Genomic DNA, 12,579 nt, shown 5'->3' on the forward strand with positions numbered 1-12,579 from the left:
TGAAGTAGTAGTCTTGCATCTAATATCAAGATGACAATATAGGTTTCCAGCTTTGAAACATAACGACCCCCTCTTTAAATGTAAATAAAATACTAGTGCTAGTAATTTAACAGCATAGTTTTTCAAGCTCTTACAATTGAAGAATGTATGCAAGAATTAACTTAAAAACCCATTTATTTAAAATAGAAAGAGATACAATGCTAAATATGTTTTTAAATGAGTATATACTCATAAGAGAATTTGGATAAGCAAAAAAAGTTGAATGTAAACGTAGACGTACGATAGTGAATTCCTTTGTTTCATACATATATCTATTCTCATCTAGAAAAGATAAACCTATAACATATCGCTTAAAGTATGAAATTGAGTTGTCCACGACCATGTGTTCCTATGCTCCTAAGTTAGTATAACTAGACCAACATGTTTTTTGAAAAAATAGGCCAACAAAAGAAGGGATGTCAAGTCAAGTGAAAAAATTAAAAAAATATATGGCAACTCATTCATAAGACTTCATCATGCTTTCTACATTGAAGTCTAGCCTAAATACATCATGAAAAAATTTACAGTGAATCTGAAATTTTAACATAATATGTTTAAACAACATCATTGTTCATTAGTACTTTTAAGATTATGTAAACATCATACCAATGGAGCACTAATATAACAAAGACCAGTATGAAATAATGAATTCAACAATGTTCCGTGTTATTTTATAAACACTCTCAATTATATGGTATTCTAATGAAAAATCAAACATTCATTACACCTAATGATAATAAAAAAACTCAATAAACCTAATTAAGCATTTATGTAGAGGAAGGTTGCATATGAGAAAGAGCAGACCGAAGTGGGAAGGGGTTGGCTGCTGTGGCGGTGGCCAGCAACAACAGGGGCAACTCCGACAGGAGGCTTCCGTGAAAGGAGGTGGCCCAATGGTGAAGTGATCGGTGGTCGACAAAACAAAATCGAGAGGGAGAGAGGGAAAAGATTGGAGGGTGGAGAGGGCCAGCAGCTGCTCCGTAGAGGGTGGCCAAAATCCAACGTTTGGTGGGTGGTGTACGGGATGGCTAGGGTCACGGCGACCGACGATGGTGGTTATACATATGTCTTCAATGAAGAGACGTGTGCAGGAACAAGGTATTTCAGGAAATATTCAGCTCGTTGTTATTGATAAGTTAATAATAGTGAGATTCATAGCCATAATAGAATAATATTTATGTTCGTGCAAGTACCTATCAATTAACAATGACAAAAATATTGTCGCTAATGCAGGAGATACTGATTTTTTTTATAAATTCACAAGGCTTCCAGGGAGAAATGTGATGGGATATCTATAACACGTCATACGATAGCGGGCCGGGTGTTGTCTGGGCCACATGCTTACTCTGGAGACAGGGGTGGACAGTGGACAGCTTTTCCGGGGAAAACGCGTTCAGCGGCACTGGCCAAACATGTGGGCAGCTCGTCGATTTTGTCCTGATCAGCCAACAGGGTATGACAGCTGGGGCAGGAATGCCATCATCAATTTCATCGGAAACTGGATCATCCCAAGCGAAGGAGTTTTAAATTCATATCCATTTTGGGTCCGATTTTTTTGCTTTGCCGTTTTGTTTTTTTCAGTAGCAGGAAAATTCGAACTCAGGTCAGGGCCCCTTGATCTGTTACATGATAAGGCGACCTAACCAACCAGCTGTTTTTGTTAAGTTTTTTCTGAAAGCCCTGATTTTAGTGAGAGATCAAAACCTAGAATTTGCAGATTTTTTGATAATTGTAGGCATGTTGAACCACTCAAATACCAGATCCGAGAGTCGCCACACAACTCTGCCTCCAAAAAAAGTTCCACATTCGATATTATTTACCTTTTACTTTTGAGTTCAGGAGAAAAAGAAAAAAATGCAAAACAAGAACAAGAAGAACAAGTAAAAACCTAAAACCAATGACGAGAACACGGTCCCCAAGCTTGAACAAATCAACACTCATCGCCAAATCCATCATTTTCTTTATAAAATTCTACCCACCACCACCACCCACCACCACCACCACCCACCACTAACACTAACAGCGAGATAGCAATTCAGAAATTCTAAGGGGCTAATGAGTCCTTTCCTCTATGCCCCTTCTACTCTCCCGCAAACCATGCTTCTGCTTCTTTTAGAGTAAGAAAGAAAGAAAGAAAACATATCACATACATACGTACATGTACGCGTACACATGCGTGATTCCATGTACGTACGTACATAACATACACGTATATACTACGTAGAGGCAGGTGTGTCTAGCATGTGTGGAGAGGGGAGCCGCAGAGGCAGTCGTTGAAGGCGAAGGAGGGAGCCTCGAGGTGGTCGAAGGGAGAGCCCTGGGGGATACGCCCGCACAGGTGGTTGTGGCTCAGGTCCAGGTGCCCGATGAACGCCGCCGAAGTCAGCGACGCCGGCACCCTCCCCGTCAGCGAGTTGTACGACAGGTCCAGCGCCGTGAAGTAGGAGCGCGGCCCGAACACGTCCGGGATGCCGCCGCCTACCCAGTTCCGGCTCACGTTCAGGATGCTCAGCCCCTCCAGCTGCAGCACAGTCTCCGGGATTTGGCCGGTGATCCGGTTCCCGCTCAGGTGGAGCGACGACAGCACCGTCATCTGGCCGATCTGCCACGGGATCGGCCCGCTTAGCTGGTTCAGCGACACGTCCAGATCGGCCAGCCGGTCCAGGACGGAGACCGAGGCCGGGATCCCACCCGAGAGGAGGTTCCGGCGGAGGAGGATCCGGCTAAGCATCCTCATCCGGCCGATGTCCGCCGGGATCGGACCGGACAGTAGGTTGCTGCTGAGGTCGAGGTGCATCAGCTCGACCAGGTTCGTGATCGACGCCGGGATCCGGCCGGAGAGCTGGTTGTCGGCAAAGTTGAGGACGGTGAGGCGGGTGAGCTTGCCGATGTCCCAGGGAATCTCGCCCGACAGGCGGTTGCCGACGAGATCGATGATGCGGAGGAAGGAGAGGGAGGTGATGCAGGAGGGTATCTCGCCGGTGACGTTCTTCCAGTCGGCGACGATGAGGTTCGACAGTCGGTCGAGACGGCAGATGGCCGGAGAGAGCCGTCCGCTCATGAAGCCCGCCCGGCCGGCCAAAGTGATGATCGGGTCCTCCGACTCGCCCCGGAGGCTGACGTCTGCTACACGACCGTTGTACGGGTCGCAGCTGACGCCGTGCCAGCCCTGGCAGCAGTTGGGCCCCGTCCACGTCCGGAAGACGCCCAGGTACGGCTCCGACAGCCCCGACTTGAACTCCAGCAGTGCCGCCCGGTCGGACGGTGGGCAGAAATCTATGGCATCGGTGGGAGGTAGATGGACGGCCAGCAAGAGGAAGAGGGAGAGGAAGAGGAGACGGGACATGGCTCTTTGTCCGGAACGGGTTTAGGGAGTGTTTGCACTCAGACTATGTACTCACTTTGTATTGCATTGCATTGGGGAACCGAAGGCCAAGAGGGGTGGAGAAAGGGGACGTATTTATAATGGTATTTATTATCTGACAGTGAAAACTTGAAATTTTGACACTATGGTGCCCATGAATGTTGCTTTTTGTGCTTGACGAAAATGTTTTCTTTCTTTCTAATATCTGATTTACTTGTTGATCCTCTTAAACTGTAATGGACTTTTTATATATACATGGTTTATATTCGGTGCTAACCAAAATACATATTTATTTATTGAGCTGAAAATCATATGTGCAAGCTGTATCAACTCAATCACGTCCGTTTTTACGTGCTCAGTATGTTTTGCACGTAAAACTAAAATTTGGAGAAGCTCAATCAAATCTCTAATTTTTACTACCAACATTTTTTTTAAAGGGAAAATTACTGCTAACATTGTTAGATTAGATCCTGAGGGCTCATAAAGCCAACCCAAGTAGAAAGAACAACCAACGTGATTGTTAACTTCAAAGGTATGTAAATGGCAATATGACCCATTGATGGGCCTACTTTTTCTTTCTAAGCCTAACCAGGGGTGTCAACTGGTTGGGTTTGGTTTGGTTCGAACCCAGGCAGAACCAGACTTGGATCAGATTTTTGGGTATGGTATCGGTTTGAGAACCAAGTTTAATCAGGTTTTCACTATACGAAAAACCATACCCGGACCCGATAAGAACTACATGAACCAAACCTGATAGAATCATATTTTTTTATCATTTTTACATTGAAAATTTGTGGGTCTTAATCGAAACTCAGGTCGAGTCCGAGTCTGATATAAAATATCACAAACTACACTCGGGTTCATGTATTAATCGAACCTTAGGATCCGTCTTAATCGGGTCTTGTTATTTATCACCATACCCGGACCTTATAGGATTTGGTTATGATTGGGTCCTGATAAACCAGGCCCGTTGACACCCTTACTAATCGGTCATTCAAAAACGCATGGGACGAGGATGAGGCCATATTCAAAGAAGATGACAGCTTTTGGCCTAAAAGCACTATAATTTTGGTGGCTAATAAGTAATGCCAGTGGATGGTGACAATAAATGGGTCTGGCTCTCAAAATAATCAGACAGTAGCAAGATTTTAATATCACTCAACATGACTGAGAGCCATGTGCAGATGAGGGCAGTATGTTCAGATTCATGGGATGGCCCTGAGCTGAGGCACGTTGTTCAAGGCATGGCTTAACCAGTTTAAGCTTGGGGTGTTTGCTTCCGACTCAGGTGAAATCAGACCCAGACCTGATTTGAGATGATAGTATCGGGTTCAGACTTGGATCTAATGGGACTCATCATAAGAGAAACTATACCTGAATTCTATAAGGTTTCTATGGACCAGACTAGGATCATACAGGGTAAAATAATATATATTTCTTATCTTTTTTACATTGAATAATTACAGATCTTAGTAGGAAGGACTCCGACCTTAGTCTGGTATGAAAATTCACAAACCATACCCGGATTTATATATTAATCAGACCCTTCGAGTCTGAGAATGATTTTCTTTTTTGGTTCATATCGCCGAACCCAATTGTTTTGGGATGAAGGCGTAGTTGTTATTGTTGTTGTTGTTTGTTGTGGTATCACATGTGGTAAGCGGGGTCATGTGTCAAGCTCAAGGCCTAGGATCGAATCCCTCTGCCACACATGGGGTGGCTGTTGTTATGGTAGGGATCCGCCTAACCCTAACTTGCCTTTAAAAAAAAACCTGACCTTAAAGGGTATGATACGGGTCGGGGTCGGGTCAAACCCGACCCATTGAGATCCCCCAAGTTTAACTCCCAAAGAGTCTTTATCCCAACCGTGAAATCAGGTATGAAGCACCCCGTGGAATTTTAAACAGAGAGGTCAATGTTGCACCTCTGGGACTCAAACTGGTTCCAGATTCTGTGCAACTTGGCACAATAAACTTACAAGTCCAGAGAGGTCTTAAACATGACCCAGCATTAATTAAAACATGGCCCAAGCATCAGTGAGGTAGTTTAATGAGCACGGCAACTATTTTCCTGTCAAGTCACCTACAATCATTTTCTTTCTGTTAGGGAAAGGGTGAATGCATTATATTATTGTTAATCTATTAAGAAACTCCATGAAGGTGCTGATAATGAAATAAACTCCATCTTTGCATCAATTATTTGGTGATATATCCACAGGAAAACGGGCATTATGCTGCCCCATTTTTTGTTGGGTCACCATTAGGACCCTCTTAAAAAGTAGTTTTAAGTGATTTACGCTAGATCAAAAACATATTTTTGCTTGAGCATCTTTGCAGTTAGGGATGGCAGTGGACCGGGGGAAAGCGGGGCCCCGCCCGCCTCACACCGTTTGGACCGGGGATGAAGGGTATGAAACAGGGATGGAGGCGACGAAGGTTAAAATCCATCCCCATCCGGGGGTGGAGGCGGGGATGGACGTACACTTTTCCCCGCCCCGACCCAACCACTTTTCCCTGCAATATCCCCGCCCTGCCCCGCCTCATCCCCATTTGAACCAGGGATGGAGGACATGAAACAGGGATGAAGGCGGGGATGGAGGACGAAATCCATTCCCCGCCGGGGATGGAGGCGGGGGTGGAGACCTTGTCCCCGACCCGGCCCCGCCCCACTGCCATCCCTATTTGCAGTAGATATGTATTTTTAAAAGGTAAACCAATTAATAGTTGTTTTGTACTCAAATTTGATGGTAACATACTCACGCTTTTACATCAAATCAAGTCCAAACAAGCTTGTCTCTTTATAAATGAGCAATGATAAATACATCCAACAGTTAATATCTAATATAAAACACTCAAAACTATGACTTTTTATGTCAACCGGGGATCCGGTTGGTCAGTAGGAGCTGTCTGTGCACGTCATGTTAAACACCCAATGGTAGTGGAATAACCGGTGGGGTTCTACCTTAACCCCAGCTTGCCTATGATCTTTGAAGGGTCCTAACAGCGACTTAATGAAAAAGGGAGCAGTATAATCCCCATTCTCATTCTCCCCACATATTGCTATGCAAATTGGAGGCTCCATGTTAGGGTGGTCTCTCATGGTGCTTCAGTTGGACTAGTAAGGGTGTGTTTGATTGCTTGTTCAAGATTGGACGAAATAACAAAACATAACAAACAAAACCCATGTTATATCTGCTCTGTAACAACTGTATTGTGTTCACTATTTGTTTTGATGGACAAGAATTTGTGATCCTTGTGTCTGGCATTCTATTTTTATAGATAACTTAGACACATGGTGTAACACCCTAAAAATTTTAACATGAAAATATGAATTATTTTTAAAGAATATACAATAAAAAAACTATGGTTTGTGGTTAACAATTTCAGGCGGATGTCAATATAGGACTGTATTCAATTTTTGTATTGGACTTGGATCCAGATCCAACTTATGATTCGATTCTGACCCAAGAATCTAATATCCAATTAGCAATAAAGCAATTACATTCATGAATTTAATTAAATTATTTGAAAATTTTAATTAAATTCATATATATATATAGAGAGAGAGACAGAGAGAGAGAGTAATGGGTAGGTGCCTGATGCTTTTTTGTGCCTATCATGGATCGATTTGCTTGGAAATCACACTTGCATCATGTTTTTTGATAAAAAATGATATTTTAAGCATCGAATATTTTTTAAAATTGTATACCATTGATTTTTTAATCTTATAAAAACCTAACTAGGTGTTGGAATTAGATGATCCAAAAGTCGATTCTCATAAAATCAAGCATGTAGATCACATTTGTATGGTCAAATTTTAGGAAAAATAGAAACAATCTTTCCAAAGCTCGGTAAGCATGTTGTAGGCACAAAAAGCATTAGGCACCTACCTATTACTCTCTCTATATATATACATGAGTAATGGGTAGGAGCGAAATGATAAGTGCCAAATGAGTTTTTCAAAGTTTTTTTATTTTATTTTTAAATTATGATCATACAAATGTGATCTATGTACTTGATTTCATAGGGTTGAAGTGTTCTATTCCAACACATGGTTGGGTTTTTATAAGGTTCAAAAAGTCAAAGTTCCAAAATCATTATAAAATTTTGAGGCTCCAAACATCAATTTTTTTCATCGAGAACACATAATCTAGGCGTGAATTCCTCATAAATCGACCATGCCCAACACATTTATGAGGTTGGAACTGCAAAAAAACACCAAAAGGGCACATAGTTCTTGTTTTCTCAATATAAAAACACAATTTCAGATGTTAAAAATTTGTACATATATATAGGGAAGGAGGATTGCCCAACCAAAGGAAGGTCCAAAATCTACGACCTATGATAATCAATCACATTCCTTCCCTAACAATCAAGTTTTTCATCAATGAAACTTTACATATTAGATTTCTATCACTCATTTAGTGAGTGATGTGTTTTGAATTATGATTTTTCAATGTTTAGATGTCTTTTTGAAAGCCCTAAAAATGAACAGACCATAATACTTTATATTGTAAAGTTTTAAATGCATTGTGTAGGTTTTTCACATTCTGAAAAACATGTCTATAAGTCTAAAGTAATCTTGTAAAGCATATTTCTTACTAAATAAATTATAAAGAATAAATATATGAGGTCTCATTGATGAGATGCTCGAGCATTGGAGAAGGGGAGCCGTCCAATCATCGTTGATTGTGGATTTTGGACCTTCCTTTGGTTGGAAGTTCCCCATTTTCGTGTATATATATATATATATATATATATATATATATATATATATATATATATATATATATATATATAGAGAGAGAGAGAGAGAGAGAGAGAGAGAGAGAGAAGTGTGCACACCCCAAGTGCACTTCCAAACACGACCATTTTTCCGTGGGATCTATCCAACGTGGTCTATTTGCTAAAAAACTGGCCTTTAGTTTGTGTATTTTAATACAAAAATACAATTTAATATGTTTAAAATTTGCAAATTTGTGCTGTATTTCAGCTAATGGTTGGCTCGGAAAGGGCTCATTTGAACTCATGAAAAGGCTCAGGAAGCTGAACATGAAGAATGAGTGGTCTGCTTGGTTCAGCTTATGTAGGCTCATTAATAATGAATATATTTTATATCATAAAGTGTGCATGGTTCAAGTGTTTATTTTTTTTTAGTTTTTTACTCAGAGAAACCGCCCCAGGCGCAGAGACCTAGCTGCGCTGGCTCAGCTTGCCATACTTACGGTCCCTGTCCATGTCCGTGTAAAACTCCTAAGGCTTACCACTTGACCCTAGAGGAATCATCAAGCTTTGGCTTACTCAGAAGGGTGATGCCCATGGGATTTGAACCTAGACTGCCCGTCAAACGGTCTAAACCCCATCTCACTAACTCGCAAGCAATAAGTTAGTCTAAATCCTATTGCTTACAGCTTTAAATACACATATTTATTTTGTAAATGAGCCAGTTTGAGCTTGACTCAATAGGTATTTTATTATATTTAATTTAAAAAAAAATATTTTCTTTTTTTTGTTAATGAGCTATTTCCAGCTCAGCTCATTTGATTTAGGCTTGTCATGAGTTTAAGCTTGGCTTGGCTCGGCTCGGCTTGCTACAAGTGAGCCAAACTTGAATACCCTCTGTTTGGTTCATACGGCTCCTTTACCAGCCTACCAGCAAGTTTAAATTGGGTGATCTGAAAGCCGATCCCCACGTACAACAAATCTCTATGGTTAGGTTTAAAAAAGAATAAAAAGAATAAATTGCATGCACACTATTGACATGAAGTGTGTACATGTAAGAGAGAGTGTATATTTTTTTGATGACGAGGAACCCTCACCCAAAATTGAGTCACTTAATGGGCCAGACCCTCTACCAAGAAAACCCGGTGGGGTCATTCATACCCAAGCCTTTAGAGCGCCCACCAGTTAAAGGTACCTGCACACCCAGTGGGAGTCAAACCTGAGATGAAGGAGTTCGCACCTTCGCCCCAAGCCCACTACCACTTGGGCAATACTAGGGATGACAGTGGACCGGGGTACAACGAGGCTCCGCCCTGCTTCGCTCCTTTTGGACCGGGGATGAAGGGCATGAAACGGGGATGAAGGTTAAAATCTATCTCCGTGCAGGGATGGAGGCGGGGATGGACTTATGCTTTTTCCCACCCCGCCCCGTCCCCAAATCCTTTAAGGGATGACTATAAACTAAAGGAAAACGGGCCCGCCCGGCCTTGCCCCCATTTGAAAGCGGATTTTGAAACAGGGTGGGTGGAGACCTTGTCCCCTGCCCCCGCCCTGGTCCACTGCCATCCCTAGGCAATACAGGCGGGGTGTGAGAGCCCTTGTTTACTCCGATAATTTATGACCAATGTGACAAATATCACAATATTTATTAAAAAATTACGAAAAATATCATGAGAGGTTACCTGAAAGTTTTAAATGGTAATTTCTCTTGATATTTTCAAAATATCATGATTTTTTTATAAAAACATAAATATCACCATTCTCATCTCTATTCCTGTGATCCTCCCAACTCGGGTTCCCAAACAGAGCCTTACTGCCAAGGACAAAAAGTTGGATTCATGAAAAAAAAAATTTAGTAACTTTTTTTTATAAAATGTTTGTTTATATATAGAATAATTTTTTTTAACAAGGGTGGAATACTGGCTGTTTTCAACCTTTAACTTTAGTATACATTAAATATGAAGCACATTTAAAGGGATTAATTATTTATAACGGTAGTATTCTGTGCACTTTGACCCTCATTCTCAGTACTGATGAGAAAAGGACAAGGATCAAGCAGCGTTAACCAGAACAGGACCAAAAGGCACAGGGCAACACATCACATGCCACCACATGATGATGGACACGTGGCATCATTAGAAGCCTTCACAGCTCATCTCCCAGCACCGACTCGTGTGCCTAAACCAGAAAGGGGGACATCGGGTCTGGGGAGGGTCCACATAAGCCTCTAAATCTGGACCCCATCACGTGATCAACGTGAAGCGTCTGGAAAGATCAAAGATGTTATGGGTCTCCATTATAGCAGCATGGAAATGGGGATTACTTGCCCAGACTCTACACCCCACTTGCTTTCAACTATAGTATATGTAGTGTTCCAGACCCTACAAATTGAATATGAACCGGATCGGGTTGGAATCATTACCTTAGCTTGGCTCCATGTAATGCAAATCAGACCAGACCTAAATAGATTTGCCTAAAGTTCAGTTTGGATCCGGTCTGTATTTCACAGCTACTTATATGGATCCATATTAAAAACCTAGTGATGTCAGCTCCAACACCCTTCCGAGTAACCTGAGTGGCAGCAGGCTCTTGAAGAAGGTCCTGACCCTTTCATCCCAGGTTCGATTTCCACCAGGTGTGCGAGTGCCTTTAAGGCTCTATTGGAGATTACCTTGTAGGGGCAGGCCAATTACGTGACCCGGGTCTAGGTGAGGGTTCTTGGGCATAAAAAAAAAAAAGTGACCTGAGATCCAGGTCAGATGCGGATCAGCGTTGAAAGAATGCAGTTGCTGGTCGATGATGGGTTCAGGTCCCACATGAACCAACAAGATAAGCTTATCGGACCCACAAGATGGTTCTAGATCTGGACTCACTTCATTCCTATCCCGACCCTACATGTGACCAAGTCTTGTCTCCTTTTCTTTTTGCCATTTTCATCGCACACTTGTAAAGTGTTGCGGACTGGATCCAAAGAACCGAGTTGGGTGAAGGTACAATGTGGGTCTCAATCATGAACCAACTGATCCCCCCTGATCTAAGCCATATAATTAGGGTGGACCTGGCAAATCCAAGATGCCACCGCTAGCTGTACTCAAATAATGCAATTTCACCCAATCTCTTTCCTTGATTTTATGGAATACATGTTTTTTTCCATGCTTTAATTTCCATAAAAAGGTGTATTAATCCTTTCAGTATCAAACAGAAACTCTCACATTGTTGCCCAATCTAGATATATATATATTTTCCTTTTTGATGACAAAGTGCCCTCGCCGAGAACCGAGTCACTTAATGGGCCCGGCTCCTTTGTGAGGTAAACCTAAGGTAGGATCGCCGTCACCCAAGTAGGGATGGCAGTGGACCAGAGCGGAGGCCGGGGGACAAGGTCTCCACCCCCACCTCGTTTCAAAATCCGAACCTCCATCCCCGCACGGCAATGAATTTTAACCTCCACCCCCATTTCATGTCCTCCATCCCCGATCCAAATGGGGGTGAGGCAGGGTGGGGCCCCATTTCCCCTTAGTCTATAGTCATCCCTTAAAGGATTGGGGACGGGGCGGGTGGAGCTAGGCGGGGATTGGGATGGGGACGGGGCGGGGCAGGGCAGGGAAAAGCGTAAGTCCATCCCCGCCTCCATCCTCACACGGGGATAGATTTTAACCTTCATCCCTGCCTTCATCCCCGTTTCATGCCCTTCATCCCCGGTCCAAACGGTGGAGCCCATCAGTTAAAAGGGCATATACACGGTAAGAATTGAACATGAGACGAAGGGGTCAGCATCTTGTTATCAAGCTGGTAACCACTTAGAGTATTTCCACATTCCATGGCCATTCATCTGAAAGATGTATGTTCTCAACAGACCTTGTGGCAATTTTTGGACCTTGGTTAACTGCAATAAGGTGTTGTTGAGCAGATGGATGGTACAGATCCAATTTTTGCAGCTAAATAAGTGACAACTCTACAAAGTAAAATTTTGCTCCCAATTGTCTTCCTTCTGGCCTTTTTTGATGAAAACATTTTCCTCCCACTTTCATTGCGGGCCGTTTGCCTGCCACAAAAAGGACACTTTTCATTGAAAAGTGACAGTGTGTTGCACGCAAACAAAGGAAAAGCTTTCCTTCCAGAAAGTCATATCCCATATTACTTTTGTGGTCTCTTCCATTTTTCCTTGGAAAAAATGTCCAATAGATCCCACATGTATGGTAAGAGCAGTTAGTGTCACCTTGTGTTGAGACGTCACAAGTTCAAATCTCAATAGTATGGTTGTATAACTGGTGGGGTCTGCCTAAACCCAGCTTGCCTATCAAGAAAAAAGTGCAAAGGGGGTGGCCGGACTTTGTTTCTAGGCAATGCTCTCTGCAAAGCTCATTGGAGCACGTCATTTTAAACGCGTGTCCCCTGCAATATATATAACCGGACATGCTATGGCACACTAACATGAGCACGAGAACGCACAGA

The 12,579-nt window shown here is 42.6% G+C and overlaps 1 protein-coding gene across 1 annotated transcript; it reads right to left on the reverse strand.

Moving 5' to 3' along the window:
* Positions 1–1,982: 1,982 nt before the first annotated feature.
* LOC149815857 (uncharacterized) lies at positions 1,983–3,659 on the reverse strand. Its single transcript, XM_089988630.1, has one exon. The coding sequence runs from the start codon at positions 3,383–3,385 to the stop codon at positions 2,276–2,278; it is 1,110 nt and encodes a 369-aa protein (XP_089844756.1). The 5' UTR covers positions 3,386–3,659; the 3' UTR covers positions 1,983–2,275.
* Positions 3,660–12,579: the final 8,920 nt, after the last annotated feature.

This window comes from Nuphar pumila, chromosome 15 (assembly GCF_984573655.1).
Source record: "Nuphar pumila chromosome 15, dmNupPumi1.hap1.1, whole genome shotgun sequence".
Taxonomy (NCBI): Eukaryota; Viridiplantae; Streptophyta; class Magnoliopsida; order Nymphaeales; family Nymphaeaceae; genus Nuphar; species Nuphar pumila.

Bases quoted from the DNA above. Each gene is read 5' to 3' on its own strand.
- LOC149815857 (XM_089988630.1), bottom strand. From the start codon at position 3,385: ATGTCCCGTCTCCTCTTCCTCTCCCTCTTCCTCTTGCTGGCCGTCCAT.